Source organism: Raphanus sativus, chromosome 2 (assembly GCF_000801105.2).
Source record: "Raphanus sativus cultivar WK10039 chromosome 2, ASM80110v3, whole genome shotgun sequence".
NCBI lineage: Eukaryota > Viridiplantae > Streptophyta > Magnoliopsida > Brassicales > Brassicaceae > Raphanus > Raphanus sativus.
In genome coordinates, this window is record NC_079512.1 from 31,478,043 (window position 1) to 31,498,222 (window position 20,180).

At 36.6% G+C, this 20,180-nt stretch overlaps 2 protein-coding genes across 2 annotated transcripts; both read right to left on the reverse strand.

Moving 5' to 3' along the window:
- Positions 1–588: 588 nt before the first annotated feature.
- Positions 589–3,323, reverse strand: LOC108815772 (lecithin-cholesterol acyltransferase-like 4). Its single transcript, XM_018588267.2, has 11 exons — positions 2,936–3,323; positions 2,747–2,838; positions 2,533–2,651; positions 2,322–2,457; positions 2,186–2,237; positions 2,003–2,103; positions 1,734–1,922; positions 1,484–1,641; positions 1,325–1,379; positions 1,182–1,235; positions 589–1,104 (listed from the first exon to the last, which is right to left on the reverse strand). The coding sequence occupies exons 1-11, from the start codon at positions 3,177–3,179 to the stop codon at positions 703–705; spliced, it is 1,602 nt and encodes a 533-aa protein (XP_018443769.2). The 5' UTR covers positions 3,180–3,323; the 3' UTR covers positions 589–702.
- A 2,836-nt stretch (positions 3,324–6,159) lies between these two features.
- On the reverse strand, positions 6,160–15,868 carry LOC108841801 (pre-mRNA-processing-splicing factor 8A). Its single transcript, XM_057003086.1, has 24 exons — positions 15,489–15,868; positions 15,289–15,412; positions 15,113–15,205; positions 14,636–15,026; positions 14,064–14,550; positions 13,186–13,976; positions 12,825–13,093; positions 12,367–12,681; positions 11,967–12,271; positions 11,436–11,890; positions 11,227–11,353; positions 10,872–11,113; positions 10,657–10,780; positions 10,265–10,562; positions 9,777–10,030; positions 9,034–9,650; positions 8,840–8,946; positions 8,491–8,745; positions 7,938–8,411; positions 7,602–7,763; positions 7,295–7,492; positions 6,927–7,205; positions 6,609–6,851; positions 6,160–6,521 (listed from the first exon to the last, which is right to left on the reverse strand). The coding sequence occupies exons 1-24, from the start codon at positions 15,767–15,769 to the stop codon at positions 6,330–6,332; spliced, it is 7,083 nt and encodes a 2,360-aa protein (XP_056859066.1). The 5' UTR covers positions 15,770–15,868; the 3' UTR covers positions 6,160–6,329.
- Between the last annotated feature and the right edge of the window lie 4,312 nt (positions 15,869–20,180).

Consider the following 20,180-nt stretch of genomic DNA (forward strand, 5'->3'; position numbering starts at 1 on the left):
ACACTTTCCCACCAAAACCACAATGTTTTCACTATAATTCACCATTCGAATACAACAATAATTCTTTGGTAATTTATGCTATTCTTCTAAACACTACAAAACTCTCTGTAATGATCTTAACTAAGAGTAGCATTATATTACACTATCTATCATGCAAGAATCCGATTCTACAGTGAGACCATAAAGATTCCTAGTGTGATTCATATGGATTCTAATAAATGGAGTAGTGAACAAAAAATAAAAGTATTACTCCATTTATAGAGTAATGATTTTATTTTTTGTTCATTACTCCATTTCTCACTCCATTTACTCTATAAATAGAGTAAAATATGGAGTTAGGATGGAGATGGTCTAAAACAGTAAGCGCACCATCTTTCTTGGAGTTAGCGTTTGGGATTCAAGCTCTTCCACAGGCTGAGTAAACCAACGTGGCTTAGAGCTACAATTAAGCACCCATGACTAAGTTTACTTGAAGACGACGACATGTTAGAATAAAGAAAAATAAAACCAATCCCTTAATCCCTTCGCCATCCAAGATTAGGATATCAAGTGTTATTTTATTAAAGACTGAAACTTAAACGCTTAAACAACAAATGGAACACGAAACTTATTATTATGGTAAATAATGTACACAAGGCCTTGGGATTCGTTTGCTATATACAGACGCGGATACTTGACATATTTCAATAGTAAGATGCGTTTTTATGCATCAACAGAGACCGACACAGCATTAAGCTCGACATGTTGTCTACCATCGCCTTGTGGATGGACTGTTAGCGTTGCACGAGCTTCAGCTTGAGGGTTTTCATCATCCCCTGGTCTAGAAACCGATATGGAGCTCACAGTTGACGCATTATTGTTGTTATCGTCTGATATGATATCCCACGATTCTTTCACGGAAGCAACCTCCACTCCGTTCTCGTGGTGTTCCTCCATTTCGAATGTGGTGGGAAGGATGACGTAATCGTTTATCGGGTTGTAGAACGGGTCAGGCTCGCCTACGTTTAGCCATTGTTTGAGCATCCGGAAGACACGGTGGTCGTTGAGGATTCCACGGTGCTCACCGGGGACTCCAACTCTTGCCACTGCTTCAAGCCCATCCGCCTTGAAAAGACAACCAAAGAGAAATATGATTATTAACCTAAACCGATCAAATTAAAGGTTTTTTGAGGAACACATACCATTGCAGATTCCACCGGGACTGTGCCATCACCGTCAACACATATATACGTGGGCTGAGATTACAAGAGAAGATGATATAAGATCAGAAAACATGAGGAAAGCATAAACTTCTTGTCTATTACAATGATAGTTGTTATATTACCTGGAAGTATCTTAGGTTGGTTAGATCTTTGACAGGCATGTTCTCATTCCCATAGCTGCAAAATATATATATATATATATATCGAATTTAGAGAAAAGGCAGAACAAGTTTGAAGAATAAAGACTCAAAACTGAGACTTCAAATTTTAAGAAAGATTACCAAACACTATGAGGGGTTGCTAGATTGGTCCCATATATGTTGTAGAATTTAACTTTAGGAGGAAGCTTGGCAGTGTGTAACACTTTCTTGGTTTCGTGAGCCCACTCCATGATCTTCCAGTTAAAAGGTAGATCGATGGGCTCTCCACAGTAATCAGCCTGAAAATGTGTGTGGAGCATAGGATTAATCAATACAGTGTATGTGCAGTAACGTCATGTGATGAGAGATGGGTGGGATCAGTATAACTTACTTTATTATCACAAAGAGATTGGGTAAACACTTCAAGGCTTTCCAGACTACGGTAAGACTCAAGAACAACACCAGAGGTCCCAACTCCATCATTGCTCTCTTTCTCTCTCCACAGCTCTAAAACAGGAGGTAGCTCCCAGTTGAAATAAGGGCAACACATCAGCTCATATATAGATGGACACTCAATAAGCTGAAACATCAGGGAAAATTGTATCAGTTACTCTGTAGAAGATATCAAGCAGACAAGATTATCATTAACTGATCATTTACCAGCTGATGCATGCTCCACTTGGAGACGAAAAAGTTCTGTTCCCAGCCATTGACAAATGACATTCCATTCAATAAAGTTGATGTGATGTATCCAGGAGCACCTGAATCAATTAACCAAAACCAATCAATCTGGTAAACTGTCAAGAGTACCAATCATAAGCACTACAAAGTTTGTAAACGTACCTCGAAATGGAGCAGCAATAGCAATCCAATTCTGTACATACTTCTCAAATATCTGATGAGAGTAGACAAGTCAGATTGAGATGTAGAGATACCATTAGAAAAAAAAAATTGAATACAGAGAAAAGGATGTACATACATCACTATGGAGACTCATGAAACATTTCACCAACAGACCTCCCATAGAATGACTAATAACATTAATCTTCTTCTCTCCTGAAGCTTTGTAAACTGACTCCAACTTTTTAGCAAACGCGTCCATAGCTTCCTGCAATCTATAGACAAAAAAAAACGATCAATACACCGATTTGCTTGTCTTAAACAGAATCAGAAGATATGTGCTTCCTCACCTGTTGCTTTGGCGAAAATCATAACCAAAACCAAAAAGAGTCTTCCCTTCTTCGAAACCCCATCCAAGCATCTCAACAATCATCTCATGGAAATAGAACACAGACTCGCGCCCAACAATCTACACAAAAGTGTTTTGACTTTAAATCAACAAACAAAGACACGAAATAAATATAAGCTCATGAAACCAAACAGCTAGAGATTAAATAACATTACCAGATCAGGGTCTAAGACATCAATTGCAAGCAACCCAGCTCTGTCTTGCGGAACAACAATACTCGTCTTCGGGTCGAGAGATATCGTCTTCCCTGTTTCAGACAAAACATAAAAAAAGCTGATGACTTTACAATCAAAAGTCAAATATTTAAATAGAAATTGAAAACATTACAATCAAATCAATTTTACCAGTTGAAGGATCGAATCGGGACCACATCTTTGTCCGAAACTCGTGATCGGCGCTGAAGATCCTGACCCAGACACGCTCTTCTTTCCCGGAGTCATGATCAACGGCGTTGAGGATGGAGCCAGCGATACCCGGAACGAGGAGAACCGGGTCGAGATTCGGGTCGACGTAGGGTTTCTGGGTCGAGTTTTTGAGCTTCAGAAAGGCTTCGACTGATCGAATGATCTCTTCCAGCAATATGGCCATGCTTGGAATTGAATTGGATTGGATTGGATTGGATTGGATTGGATTGGGCGCGGTGAATTGAATAAAATTAGGGTTGGTGAGAGAAATTATTGAATGTGGTATTGAAGAAACATGTAGAAAATTTTTTTTTTTTTGGTCAAAAAACATGTAGAAAATTAAGCCGTACAAGTTAAGAAGGGAGACAAAATTGTTATAATAATCGTGTGTTGTACAATCATCAATTTAAATATTATTATTATTTTCAAATGGATAACGCAAGATTGAATGATTGGGACTCCCCAAAAGAAAAGAAAAGGCAATATAAAAATGTTATCTCAGTTGTCAAAAAAAAAAAAAAATATATATATATATATACTTATCTCCGAAGAAAGCTATATACAGGTAGAATAATGTTATATGCTTTTATATTATAGTTTAATTGATTTAAAATTTTGTTTGATTTGTTCGGATCAAAATTAGAAAAAATGAAAAAAGTTTCATAAATTCTTTTAAACATAAAAAGGTAAAAAGAATAGAGTGAGATCAATGTATCAAAAGTTTAATTAAAACCTTTCATCTTAGCTAGTATAAAATTTGGAAAACAATGAAGTCATGATATTTTATTTTCTAAAATGATTATCAGTTTAAGCTAGGACTGGACAGAAACCAAATCTTATCAAATCCAAATCGGAACTGATAAAATTTTTGAATGGATTCAAAATTTTGATATTTAATGTCTTTTGTTTCTTTTTTATTTTTCTGTCACTGATATATTTTTATTTCACCTAAGAGACACAACACAGTACATGTCTTTGTTGAAGATAAATCTGGTAAACCACGCACTTGAAGATCTTACCGTGTCAGTTTTCATTAAATTATTTTTGGGTTGTATTGAATGCTTTAAACTTTGATTGATCATGGGATATATAAGTTGTTTCTCCCAGCTACGGTATCCAACATGAGAAAAAACACACGCTATTTGAGAACTGTGTTGCTTCGATGAGATTGGAAAAGAGAATGTGCAAGAGAATGTGCAATCAACAGCATGGACAATTGTGTTGTTGCGCATATGAAGAAGATGTTGCGCATATAAAGAAGTTGTATCATTCAATTCACTCATATATGATATTTGTGTTTTCTTTTTCATATGACTGCTCCGATTATTTAAAACAATTTCAATTCCAGATAGAAAATGAAGAACCGATCTCTCTACATGAGATTGTAGTCTTCGTCTTCAGATCTTTAAGGATGAAAATAGTCTAGCATAGCATAAAAGCGAGTATCATCGTGTAAGTTGATTCGATAATCTCATAAAATTAATTAGCACATACAAAAAACACAAAAGACATCAAACGGATCTATAAACTTGTAAACATAGACTAAATCCAACTTAAACGTATCCAAACACTCAAGAATTTCAGTCATCTTTGAAAACATTGTGCACAATATGTGGACATAGCACATCAATGGCCATCCAATTCTTTCATGAAATGCCAATAAACTCTTATAACATTTTCTCAAACCAAGACAAAAAATTTCATGTGATTCTACATACACTATCTAAATCCATTAACTAGTTCATCATTAATTTAGAAGACATCGATTTGGTAGATTGAATAAATGGATTGCTTGGAAATATTTCATGCAATGAATGTCCTAAATGTTATAGCGTCCAAATTGCATCATCTAAATGATGTCGTCTTATAAAATGTTGGAATTGTTTTTCTTTTTTCTAATGATTGAAACTTCAACAAAAACATAATAGACTAATCTAATAGATAAAATTATGGTTTCAAAACTTTTTCTCTGCATTGAATATATCACTTGAGAATATCATTACTACTCTGTCTAATCTGATTATAGTCTTGGATATTATGTCTATTTTGTTTTGACAAACAACCAAAAATTAGAGATTACTTTTTTGTGCACAAAGAAAAATAAGATCATATCAACTATTTTAGACGTGGGCATTTGAACTTGGATGTAAAATAGTTTATGATGAGGCACCTTCTGTTTTTTCTTTTAAATGTGGGCTCAATTATCAGAAAATATTTTATGTTATCTTGTGTCAATCCAAAGAGGTACCTGTTTTTTTTTCTCTTGATACTATTTTTTTATTAAATTATAAATAATTTACAGTGTTAAAGTTTTAACATAAACATAAATTACTACGCAAAAAATATATGTGTCATATACTGAAAAAGCTCAAAGAAATAGACATTATTCTAGTCGAAAATGCCTTACTCGCTAACGAATATACATATATTATCATGATATTTTTTTAATACCTTCTTATTTCAAGACATATTTTTTGTCTTTCTTTATTTTGATTTCTTTTTAGTCGTTACAACTACAACCCCTTTACCAGTAGATTATTAGTATTCAACATTACTTAACATGTTAAAGACACTAACTAATTGGTAAAAGTTTCTAACTTTCCGAAGACATAACTTGGTGCGTGAAGATTTGATATAAGAAGAGACATTTTCATTTGGAGAATCTGTGTTGATCATGAGACGAAGAGTAATAGATGTTTGGTCCAAGAGGGATGATCCTAAACGGGTTGATCGAACGGTAGCTTCCTTAGTAATGCCGCTTGATGTGATTCATGTTCACGGTGTAACACTCTCATCCCGGGGATTTGGAACATGTCTTTCGTGCAGCAGATTTGGATACTCCTTTACGAGTTTCTTGTTACATATGAAGTGAACCGCATACATCAACGTTTTACATCACACGTGTTCGCATATTGTGTCATTTCACTTGGTTACAGGCTTACAGCGCAGAGTAATGAAAGTAGGAAGTAATTACCTCGTCAAATCTTATGAGTGACAATCAAACAGTCTTCAGCTTCTTACAATATGACTGAACCACGTTTCTCATCTTTTCAAATATGAGCGTCACAAACAGTCTTCAGCTCCTATTAACTCTCAAGATTTCAAATAGCATTTTAGTTTTGAAAGACATAACTACGTTTCTCGACTTTCCATGAGCGATTGCATACACATAAAAGATTTAGCTCTACTGTCAAAAGATATCATAGACTTGGGGGACATTATAATACTACCACCCCATACAATGCAGTAAAACCAACCCAGTCACGCATTTGCCTAGTACATATGATACTACAAGTCTAGCAAGGAAGTTACAAAACGTGGTTAAACAAAATGGTCAAGCAAAGGTGTCTTCACGATCTCCCTCAGCGAAGTCAGCCTCCTCCATGTTGCTGAACTCCAGGAAATGAGTGGGTCGATGTTCCTCGTGATAGAACTCCTTTGGGGTTCCAAGTTTGACGCTATATTTCATGCCCACCGTGTGCTTCACTCCCATAAAGTTGTAGTTCCACGATCCGTTCTCAGGAACCTATATCACAACACAATTTTCAGAATCAGCGTGTTATATCTCATCAAAGACAAAGCCGGAAAAAGACACTATTACTGCGCTCCTTACCATGTAAAACCCGAGGAATCGGTCACTCAATAGCATTTGAACCTTCTCATAATGGGTGGGAAGGTAGCCATGAGGATTGCTGCCTGTGTCCTTGTTGAGACGTCCCCATTCATACCCGGCTTGGGTCAGCTTATATGATGTCAAAGAGCAGGACCCCGGAGTGAAACTGCATGTCAGGATGATGCATTTTTCTCCATCCCATTGCTTGTTGTTCTCCAGAATGCGGGAATGAGCAGTCACATCCTAATCACAGACATCATCAGTTAGTAATGGGTTTAACAGGCTGAAAAATAAGGGTATAGAAAAGATCAATACTACCTGTGGTGACAATTGAGGGAGCTCGTTAGGCTGTGTGTGCAGCCATCCCAATGGCTCGAGATTATTTAAGAAATCATGCTCAGGAAGAGCTAACGGCAGGTTAACTTGCTGGTGATTTCCCAGCTGTGGCACCATCACAACACAACGGATTTCCTTCACCTGGGGATTATCAGGGGGGCTTATACCATATAGATATCCAGCAATTTGACTACGAAGATCTGCTACGCATATGAACTTCTTCAGGATGTTCTTTGGCATGATGTATGTGTATCCGGTCTCCTGTGAACAGTAAGAAATAATGTTAAGGCCAAGACACGAGAAGGCTTTTACTTAACAGGAAAAGTGAACCTGATAAATTGGATTCTAACCTTTATGTCATCAGAGTTCACGTAGATATGATTGACTCTGAGGTAGAGGTTCGTAGATGATATTGCACGCACACGCCAATCTGTCTTGGAACCGAATGCAGCTTGCTCGTAGGGGCTAATGGTAGTGCTAATGAGCTCATCACCATGAATATTTGTCGTTCTGGTTGTGACTGCAGTAAGCTGGCTGGCTTCTTTTGCCTGCAGAGGAGATATAGGTCAACAGTGAACACAGAATTACATGCACAGACTTGTTTTTTTTCTTAATGTTTGTCCTAAAACCTGATGGAAATCACAATTAAGGGTTTACCTGTTTCTCGATCTCAGCTATCTGTTGCCTCTGTTGAGAGGGTGGGGTAATCTCAGCTCCAAGGATAATATCTCTGATCTCTGATTGTGTCAGAGCTGAGGTATTCACATTGTTCTTCTTTGCATAGTCAGATAGGATAAGATCCCTAAGAGCTACCTCCACCTGAAATTATACATACTTGTGAATCAGGAAAGAGAAGCATAATATACTATAATAACTCAAGACCAGTAAGAAACTGTGGATACACAGACAAAATCAGGTTAATAGGGATCTTATCGAATAAGATGTAAAAATATAGAAAGAAGCTAACTAAATGAAATGTGGCAGAGGAATTACCTTCATCCACTGGTCGTCAGTGAGAGAGGGCCAGATGTGATGCGGCTCAGTGACAATAGACTTGTCGGGCTTCAGCAGCATCTTAGCCTTCTCATTATTCACGTGAAGCGCACGAAGGATCAGAATGAGTCTTGAAAAGGCAGTATACGAAGAGATACTCTTCAACCAATCATCATAGATATTGAATAGGACCATCTGTGGTTCTGTGGCCTTCAAAATCAGATCACCAAATTTCTCTATCTTAAGGCACGCCTGGAATGGAAGCTGCAGTTCACTTCCCTTGATAACAATGTTGGGGAAATCCAGTAAGTGGACCTCAAGGGGATCGAGCATTCCTTTGCGAGTAACAATAACTTGTTTTGGCTGTTCTTCAACAGGGAGAGACCGCACAAGGGCAGCCACCTCTTCAGCAGTCTTCCATTTCGCTAGCTGACCAAGACGCTTCTGACCAGCCCAAACGCTTGTATGGATAACCTAAAGAAACAAAAAGCCGGAACTTAACATCCAACTGCATGTTACAGGACTTAATAAAAAGAAGTAGAAGAGGACATACCTTCAGGAATAGCTGCCCAGTTCTTGGATTAAAAATAAAGATCGCACCATTGATAGGCTTTGTTGTTAAATTTCCTTCAAATGTCTTGTGAATTGTAACACGATAGACATTGGTATCATCGACAAACCATATAATTTGATTGCTGAATATTTCACCATAGTTTTGCGATGACAAATAAGGCTCTGTAGGCTCAGATGAGTACAACTGCAAACCTTTCCTTATCCTCTCTCTCAACACGTACAGAGCTGGATTAGACTGCAATATGCATAGTTTTAACGATAAGTTAAAAAATCTATATTTAAACAATAAGGGCTCTGCGCAAGACAGCATGATATAAGAAATTTAGTACCTTCATGATCTTGTTCATTGCTTGAGCAAGAAGAGGTTTAGAACCTGGGAACCAATTGCCAAATGCAGAATGCAAATTGTATGCCAGATCAAGCCCAATCATTACACCTACACGGATTTTCTCCAAATATAAAACGAACTGCAGAAAAGCAAAAGCTTAACAAAACAAAGTAAAACTGGAAAAGTAATAAAAACCTGTTGGAGATGGATAGATTGACATGTTATCAGTTGTATAATCCATGAATTTGGCCCTAGTATAACGCTCAATATCATGGGAATCATAATCTCCCCACCGAAGTTGCACATCTATCCAATACTTGTTGCTAGCTTTCTGGTCGAACACATCCTTTGACTCAGCAACCAGGCTTGGTTTTGACATTGGCCATTTATGGGCAGCAAACAGAAGAACATCAGCGCAGGAGCTGTTCATCTTATAACTCTTCCTTGGATGAATTGTCTCCTTCTGAACAGTTTCAATCTCCAAAGCATCCAACTCTTGGTCCAATACTTGACAAAGATCCATAACAACACTCTCATGGATCTTTTGCCACAAATGGGCACGGAAAATCTGAATCAGAGATATCTTCAGTGTAGGAATCTTTCCATGCATAAAAATTCCTGTCAGATCCAACTGCACTTGGAAACCCACATAAACATTCGCTCGATTTATTGTTGGCGACCACCAAAGCGTGAATCTTCTGTTTGGAATCTGGTTCAGACCAGACCTCTGTGCATTCGTCAGCTTCTTATATTTCATCGACTCCTCAAACCCAGATGCCTTCTCCCAGAAAAGACCCTCCCATGTTGGGAAGCTGATTTCAATTAAAGCACAAAAAAGTTTAGCCAACTTGATGTGATACCCTTATATAAAAGCTGTGAGCAACTTAACAGCAAATGTTATCATGAAACAATGATAAAGAAAGGAAAAGCAGACTTACTATGTCCCCTTGAATAAAGTGTGCTCAAGGATACCCTCAACACCTCCAAGAGCTTGGATAACATCAGTTCGGTAATTGTTTAAATTCCACAGCTTCCCATCATGCCTCTGGTGCGTCCACCAGAAAGGATTTTGTTTGAGGACTTGGTACTGCTTAAAGTCGGTCCGAACCCTCCAACCTTTATCATACGCTAACGTGTGCCTATCCTTCTGAAAGAGTGTGTTTATTCGAGGAATTCCCCTATCCCAAGAGTCCTGTCATATTATCATACACGCCAAAAAAATATTATACAAAATAAATTGCAAAATATCTTAAATTGGGCTTCCAAGAAGGAACAAGGCAACACATAGATATCCTCCCAAAAAAACTATATCATGCAAAGAATAAGAACAACTTCCAAGCTACCAAAAGAAGGCAAGCAAGTAAACCAACATTCATCACAGAAATCTACTTAAGGAAGGATGTAACAAATGACAAGTTACACATACCTCCAAATCCTCCAACGTAAGACGCCTATTTTGAGCCTGTGCTTCCTGCCTCTTTAAAGCATACTCTGCCCACACCCGCTGTGAATCAATAAACTCACTTTCCCATGGCTGTATGTAACGATACAGATTTGGTATAAGCTGATCTTCCTCATGGCTCATTCCACTCCTAAAGTGGGTTACCCCTACATCTGTCTGCTTGCTGTACCGAAGGTCACTTTGTGGAATCAAAATATGACCCATTGACAACATTCCCAGCCCACCAATTTCTTTCGGAGTGTAGAAGATAACGGGAGGAAACCTGGCAAGGAAAAAATAGAAAAGAATCGGATTACAGAAACATCAATATACAGATCTAACATGTAGACCATAATTTAATAAAAACATTTGCTCACCGACTAGGCATCTTCGAGTTCAGCCCTATCTTAATCCTTGTTTGAATTTTGTTTTCGCACTTCACGAGTAGATCCAAGAGCTCTTGAGTATGCACAGTGGCTTCACGGAAGTAGGTCATGAGACCTGTACACACAAAAAAAGTTGCGGTGAGCTTAATGCTAGCCACACATTATGAAAAACTATCAGTGGTGAAAAAGCAGGCTCATAACAATACCAATTAGAGCTGTATTCCATTTATTGACAATTTTGGTGAAGGTGGTTGATCCTGAAGACATAAGGATCTGCCTGACACGATTCTCAAACACCTTCATGTGTTCATCATCAACCCGCAGAAAAGCAACGGCAGTCCTCTCCTTGGTCTGCTCATTTTGCAGATTCCAGACACCATCTCTTGTGTTGCTGAAAGCTTCCTGAGTCATCCTGATTTTTGGAAGTATGCGAACTTCAAATCCACACCTGCAGGCACAATTGCAAGAGTATCAGTGATGACAGAAGCACTAACAGACTACGGTCCTAGTAAAGACCTCGCCTAGCAAAACCTGGACAAGAATACTCGAATAAAACATTACATGCTGAAGAGCAGGTTGGGATTATCCTTGCTGTAGACAGAGACAAAGCCATTCTCCCACTCCAAAGTTGTTATGCTCCGAGGAAGACGATTCTTCATGTCCCAGAAGACACTTCTACCAAGATTGACTGAAAGATGAACAAAAAATGAGACACAAAGACGAATGCATGCATGAATGTCTATCGAACAGTATAAAAAGAAAGAGCATACCATCATGTTTCATCAACCTCATCCTTGCATCTCTTGGCCAGCACTTCTTATTGTTGTATCCCACCATGTTTTCATTGTTGGGATCAGGATGCTCAGTAAGATAGCGCTGAATAAGATCCCTTGCTTCTTCATGGGTAAATTTGAACATTATATGAACTTTGTCTATATACCGAGAATATAGTCTTATGGGATGACGTGTCTCCACTTTTGTATCCCAAAAAGTCATAAACTCGTTAGGCATCTGTGGTGGCCCAGCAATTTCACTCGCCCGAGTTAAACCAAGAAGCAGCAGATCAAGCAGTAGTCCATAAAATTGAACAACAAAAGATGCAAACTGAAGTCCCCTAATCAGACCATACGAGTTAGTATGACTCATATCTTTATAAGACAGAACCACATTATTCTTGGCAGACACATAATCCGCAATATTGTGGTCAAGAACCAAACGAAGCAGCCTGAAAAAAATAACACAGAATACTTATTAGCATAGAGAGCTGAGAATTAATGTACCATTGAAAAACTAGTAGTTACCTGTTCAACATTGTTAAGTCGATCTTCTCAAAGAATTTTTCAAACTTAGTCTGGAGCATCACAACACATTGCCCATCCCCTGTGTCCCATATGCCTTGTAAATTATTGATACCTTGACACCACTTGTATACCAGAAGTGGTGGCGGCTCTGAGTCTGCTGGCTTGATCCAGTTTGGGAACAAGTGGCGCTTATCACCCTCGTACCACAAGTATTGGTCAAGATAGGCATCAGTAATTTTCTCCAGAGGCTCTATCTCATAAACTGGAATCAAGTAGCTGTATAGATCCATAAACTCTATGCCAACCTGCAGATAACGGATTGACCATGAGTCTACTACAATAACCTTTGACAACATATGTTCAACCCATTGCTCAAATATACAGTGAAGGATCAAGCTACCTCTTTGAAGCCACGCTGAGTGAGAAGATGACGTTTAATTCGTGACAGAGCCTCATGAGGATTGTCATACGCTTGTTCAATCAGACCAAGCTCCTCTCGCTGCTGCTGATTCAACCTCACAGCAACACTGTATGATTCCTTCAGTCTCTCAAGGGCCAGGATAAGCAACTTTGTGTCATGTTTGTAAGACAATGGAGGGAATGGAATTGGAGAAAATTTCCTCGATTCCAGCCAATGGACAGTAGTTGTATAAATTGCGAGTGCTTCCTCCGGAGTGACATATGGACCGTCTTTCAGGTAATTGTGCTGCCGTTCCTGTGACAGGTTTACAAGGATAATTCATCAGAAAACTGATAATGAAGTATACAGGGAACTAATTTACTCAATACAGTAATGAAGCTTATTTATAGAATTTGTTTAAGCAAATCAGTGAAGATATTTAAGAAAAATGGACAGACCTGTTCAGCCTTTAGCCAAAGACGAGTCAACCTTCCAAGATTCTTTCTGCAAACAGTCTTATCAACCGTAGCCCCTCTTCTGATACGCTCACGATTGTAGTGAGCAACATTTGTCCACCAATCAGCCTTAGATTTGACATAACGCAGGATCATATTCTCAATTGGCACGGGTAACCCAGGGACCTTCCAAGGGATATTAGCTTTCCAACATCGCCATGCCTCGCTAAGGTGCTGTAATATTGTTCGAGCTTTGTTTTGCTTGATACCCTCTGCACATAACAAGAAAAATATCAACCCAAAGAATATAGAACAATTTCATGATTGAAAACACAAGCAAAAACACATTTGAGAGAATGGAAACCTGGCATGGCATCAAGGACGTCATGCATGACAGCAGCTCGCAGTTCCAAATCGAAGTGGCTCTCAACTCTCTGTTTCGTGACAGTTTTGGCAACTCCTTTTGAATGACGCCCCTCAAACTGACGAGCAAGAAGATTCCCTAGCCATCGTTCAAGAAGAGGAACTATTCCACGAAGGAAAAACAACCATACCCTCCACATTGGGGCCCAAAATCCACACCCTGGTCCCTTACCCACAGGACCGGTATTGAAACGGTAATATATCAAGTGCTTCAAATCCTTGCACATCCTAATCTGCCTCATCAGTCTGTATTTGTAACGATACATACCGGTCAACTGGCCAACATGGGAGAAAATATACTGCAGACCGTCAGCCAGTTGGAAAGCATCAACATTTCCAAGTCTGAACTGAACATTTGCATCTACGACAAGCTTTGTCAGCCGGAGGATCTCACGGCAGAGATGGAAAGCGTTCCCAAAACGTGACTTCTTTCGCTCTTTGGTGGTCAATGTTTTAACAGGCTTCAGGTTGAAGTTGTAGTCAAGGTGCAGGTAGTTCAAACTCTTCCTGTGGATCAGCAGGTTCAGCATATTATACCCCTGCCTGCAGACTTGCAGACCTACTTCAACCCAATCCAACTCAGTACTCTGGAAAAACTTTGTAGCTGCAAGAGAGCGGAATAAGTGCTTCTTCTTCTGGGCTTTAGGTGGTCTATGGTGCAACTCATTCAGAACATAGCACTTCAGAAGCTTTTGGTAACTAACTCGAACTTTAACCGGATAAGCTGGAGGACTGCAGATATTGAGTTCAGAAAAGTATAAAGAAATATACAAGTAAATTATCAAAGGGAAAGAGAACATAAGTAGATCAGTAGCTTACCAGTGCTCCTTGAACCACTCTGACACCAAGGGAATATCTTCTGATCGCCTTGTTCTCCCAGACCTCATATTGAAAGGTCGTGGGGCAAACAGCAATGAAATGCCAGCAGCTGTAGTGTCAGTGTAGAGGTGGGTGTCTTTTAGCAAAGGTTCCACTCCCTCTGGTAAGGTAAAGTCGTCCTCTTCATCATCTTCATAAACGTTCCTTTCACGCCTCTCCTTATTGGTGTTGCTTATCGGGTGAAGCAACGGATCATAATAAAACGCAGGAAGATCAGGATCCTCGGTCTTTATATACATCACCATAGGACTGTGATACACACAGAGTTTGACTTTCCTGGGACGATTGTTGTACAGGTGAGGAAAGGCTATTCTATACTCAGTTCGAAGAGGGGAACGAATGATAAGCTTGTTGATGTCGTTGAACTCATTCCAGTCCTCTTCCCCTTTCTCCATATCACGGTACAAAGGTTCAAACTTAGGACCACCTGGGTAAGATTAACAGAATGCATTAGAAGAAACCGAAGTGAAACAAAATTATCAAAATTCAAGAAGAGAAGGAAACTAGCGTACCAGGTATACACATGTTAAGAGCCTTGGCGGTGAAGAAAGACGGCATGTCAAACAAGTAGAAGTAGTTGCGATCGATCAAATCAGACAACAGCTGGCCTGCCAGCCTGTGAAGGGTAGCCATAATCGGAAGAGAGAGATTCCACCTCCGGTAACTGGGACCATTAATCAGCTTGGTCTTTACTAGTGGCTTGTGGTCATAAAACCAAGTGTGTACAGCAGAATCTTCTTCCTCGTCAAGCTCCAACTGAATTGGCTCGAGAGGATCAACGTCCAACAAGTTGTCTGCGTAGTCCAGTGGAGGCTCCTCATCATCAAACGGTGGAAACCGCATCCTCTTGAAATGACGACGATCCCTCTTCTCCCTTCGCATCATAATCCACATAGTGCCCCACTGTAAAACCAAACAAAAGAGAATAAATATCATTCAAAATTACATTTAGGAAACTCAAGACAGAGAGAGAGCGGCTATTAACCCACCTGAGCCATGTAAATAGGTTCCACAACCCATGGAATCTCGTTCACGAATGTAATAGCACCGGTGATGTGGTACAGAACCTTAACATCTCGAACCTGGAAGAAAAACGAGAGCTAAAATAAATAAACAGAGGACAATAACTAGCTGAAGCTAAGCGCAGATATCAAGTTATAAGAACCTGCTCCCAGGGCATAGGCATATTCTCCAGGAGCTTGAAGACGGCGTGAGGGACGAACTTAAGAGCTCCAAGGTACACACGTTTATCGTGACTAAACTTCTTCGATGACATATCACCATGATCCCTGAGAAATCTCATCTTTTAGTCTCAAAATCCAAAGTAAAATCATAATCAGAAACAATCTGAATCTCGCAACTCACCTGATAATCTTCCTGACGTGCTCAGGCGGCATGTCCTCCTTCTGAGTTTCCACGAATCCGAACTTCCTCTTGTCGCCGTAGCGCTTCGAGTTCAGCTGCATCCATTTGCGCGCCTTCTCCTCGAGCTTCGCCTCAGCTTCTTCGGGAGTAGGCTCGACCGGAGGAGGAGTCGGATTAGAAGGATGCGGCGGAAGCGCGGTGTATGAAGGATGCGGTGGCGGAATCATCGAGCCTCCGGTGCCGGGAGGGGCTAACGGCATACCGTCGTTGCTGTTCCACATGACGAGGTATAAACCCTAGATCTCCAACGCCAGTGTGGATCTCTAACTATATCGCTCTCTATCGACACTGAGGTTATGAACGAGTAACGGAAGAAAAAACCCTAAAACGATTTTTTTTGCTTGTTCGCTTTTTTCGGTCTTATAATGTTATTAGTGGCGGTTTATGCATTGGTTTGGTTCATTCATCTATATAATCCGGTTATCGTTATTGGTTCTTTCATCTATTAAATCCGGTTAACTTTGTTTGTTTTGCTTGGCGGTGATCACCACGTAAGACATCAACCTTTCTTCGAGTCATAACAGAATCCAAAAAAGTTTAGAGGCCCATGCTACTGCTTTTATCAAGCCCACTAACTGAAGCATCTGTGATCAACTGATCATCATTTTGGATGTTCCGGAGAACAAAACAAAATTCTGAAAAAAAAAAAAAAATTGTCATGTTAAATTAATTAGGCTCAGCCTGTCTCTGTACAGAGTTGATATCTTTGAGAAAATGGATCATAACTATTCTACTTTTACATCAGTAAAAATGGTACAATATTGTGTTTGTGTATTTGCTCTTTAAACAGAGAGAGCTCAAACCAACTCATGTGAGATATAATGAACACTTTCTAGCCTACTCCTCTCGAAACTATCGGTCAAATCAGTAACAAGGTTGTTTTTATATACAGTAGAATCTCTATAAATTAATAATGTTAGAATTTTGAAATTTTATTAATCTATAGAAATATTAATTTACAAAAGTTTTTTTATTTAAAATTATTATTTTAAGATATATTTATTCTAAGATAAGAAAAATATTTGATTTTAGTATATAGACATTACTTGTTATTTTTAAGAACTTGACATTTATATTAATTTTATTATATTATATTATGTATATAATATACATTGCATAGAACTTAAATGTGGGTTTAGATATAATATTACTAATCTCATCAAAAATTTATTAAGTGTTAAGAAAATACAAAGATGATTGCATTGTCAATATAAAGCAAACAATATAGTAATATGTTCTTACTCATATAATATATTAATTTATAATTTTAATGGGACCAATATTTACATAAAATTTCTAAAATATTATTAACTTATTATTTTATTGATTTGTGTCAAATTTTGAATCTGTCCAAGTTGAGATCGATAAAATTTATTAATTTATAGAGATTAATAATTTATCGAGTATTAATTTATACATGGTTCTACTATAGTATAGATTAAGTATTTTTCTTAATTAATCGCTTATAAATAATCAATTTTATTTATTTCATTAATTTCTAAGGCAAACACAAAATCTTTTCAAAAATATGATTTAATATTGTTCATTTCTCATTTATGTAACAGTTTATTTTACATGAATTTATTTACGAAAATATATGAAAAAAATATTTTATTTATATTAATTTATAAAATTATATATATATATATATATCTAGATTATGTATTAAAAATTTATAATTTTGTTACTATATGTAATTATACATGTTATATTGTATGATTTAAAAATATATTACCAGTAAACAAACATGTATAATTTTTTCAAAAAGTAATTAATATCTTTACAAAATATAGCTTTATAAAAATCATGCATATACTTTCGTATTTAACAATTCATATTGTAAATGCATTTATATACTTAGAAAATTGAAAAATTATTTATATTACTTAATATTTTTGTACAATGAAATATCAAGCATAATTTTTTTTGTTCTTTCATATACATGTATGTATTTTATACTCTAAATTTTTAGATGAAGATTTTGTTGATACAAAGACATATACAAAAATTGAATAAGGATTACAAAAAAAAAAGATTAAGAGCAATACTAATATTCTTTATAATTTTTGTAATTGTAATGATTATTTTTAATTTTCACAATATTTATTAAAATAATAATATTTATGGTTGTTGTTGTTAACATGATATTTATTGTTTATTTATAATAAGTTATTAAATAGTAATTTACACAAGTCATCTAATGTTTATTTTTCATTGGTTTGGTCCATTTTAATTCAGTCTGTTAGCATAGTTTGTTTGAAATCTATTTTTAACTTAATACTAATCAAATGTAAGATCATATCATTTATTTTTATTTGAAATTATTGAAAGATATCATCTGGTTTAAAAAAATTATATGTCAACTAACCAGATTTATCCATCATATATGGTATATATCAGTTATTTTTATACGAAATTAAGTTGGAACAGTTTATAAATTTTGTATCGAGATTAATAGAGTTTATCCAGTAATACCAAATAACTTATATATTCATGTTTATTATTGTAATCTTTGAAATATAAACTATTATAACTGTTAGTTTGAATAATTTCTGAACATCCCCTTAATATTAAAATAGAAATATTTTATAGACTAACCTTATGTTCATGTGTTATTTAAAAAAAATGTCATTTTCTACGTGTCAACACCATATTTCTTATCAGCCTCATTAACTAAAAAAATTCTCCTTATTAGACTTATTACATTTGTTGTCATTATTCACTATAGCTTTAATAGTATATTTTGGTAACTATTAACGTAGGCGAAGGAATCCATCAACAGTGTGGCATAAACGAAAATGCACTAAATATTTATTGAATCGTGAATACTTGCGCCTTGCTTTACAATAGGATTGAGCCTAGAAATTCTATATATAGGATTAGTAGCTTTAACTCATTCTTCACACAGCCAAGTTGTATAGATAACTTGTATATAACTTGGAGTCATTAAAAATCTCAGAACTTTTTAAAATCTTAGCATTGTATAGATTATATGTATTGTCTTCTGTCTCACCAATCACCATGCATTTTTGTTTATTTTTCATTTCAATGAAAACTAACGTAAAATCTATACTATGTGACATTTATTTGGTATATAGACTGATATTTTATATGGTTTGTTTTTTTGCTTTTTAACAATATATATATATATATATATATATATATATGTGTGTGTGTGTGTGTGTGGTTTGTTATATTATGTTTTTCTTCGTGGTCAAAATTTTATCCAAATTATCAATGATCTATGAGTAGTTATTCCCATCACTTGCGACATTTGATGAGGGTCTAACTTGGTTAAGACGTAAACTAAATTTTTCCTTATATGTGTTCTTATTTGAATACACTCAATTTCACGGTTACTTTAGTTTAAATTCTGAATAATGAGCAATCTAAAAATATATCGGTTTTATCTTATAATTATAATTTATTTTATGAAGTTCAAATGAAGATAATAAAGGAAAAATTAAAGCATAATCATGAGGGTTGTCACTGGTTTCCAAACGGGTCCTTTCAACATCTTTTTCTCTTTTCTGGAGTTTTTTTCTCTTTTTTTATGGTGTTTTTAAAACACAATGCCACATGGAAGCTCCAGCAAATATTGTATTTATGTTGACTGACATAGCTTGATTTGTAAGTGAAGCACAAATAGAAAGTTCTCGAGGTTTAATGAAGTTCACAACCATCTTATAGGATCTAAGAGACTCCACTTTGTTGCGAAATCCTCCATCACCTGAAATCAAGATAAGACTTCGACCTTGGTTGCGTCCCTTCTCCATTCTTTCAGCAAGGTCTTGGAGAGATTCATTGATGGATGTATATGCAACCTGATCAAGTTTATGTCTCTCCATTTTCAGCAACAATCAATGAAATATGTTCCTCATTACTATATACCGTAGGATAACGGTATTGTGTAAGTGATTCGACAAGCTCATAAAATTAATTAACGCATAAAAACACAAAAGACTTCAAACTGATCTACAAATTTGTAAACATAGACTAAATCCAACTTAAACGCATACAAACACTCAAGAATTTCAGTCATCTTTGAAAACATTGTGCACAATATGTGGACATAGCACACCAATGGCCATCTAGATCTTTAATGAAGTGCCAATAAACTCTTATAACATTTTCTCAAACTAAGCATGCACCATCTAAATCCATTAACTAGTTCATCATTAATCTAAAAGACATCGATTTGGTAGATCGAGTAAATAGATTGCAAATAAATATCCCATGCTACGAATGTCCATGTTATGGCACCCAAACAGCATCATCCAATTGCCGTCTTATAAAATGTTAAAATTGTTTTTTTTCTATAATGTTGAAATTTCATCAAAAACATAATAGATTAGTCTAATATATAAAATTATGATTTGAAATAAGAAGACAAATCTTGAATTCGATCTCTTCTACGAGAGAAACAAGAAGCAATCTCTTCAACAGAGGCAAACAAGAAAAGGCAGCCTAAGGAAGAACAAGAGCCATTAGATAAGAAGCTTATGCCGCTTATATGTGTTGGTTATCTTTATTGTTTCTTTCATCGATTAATTAAATCCGGTTATCTTTTTTCGTTCTTTCATGATTTCATCTATTATCCAGTATCTTAGTTTGTTTAGCTGATGATCGTCT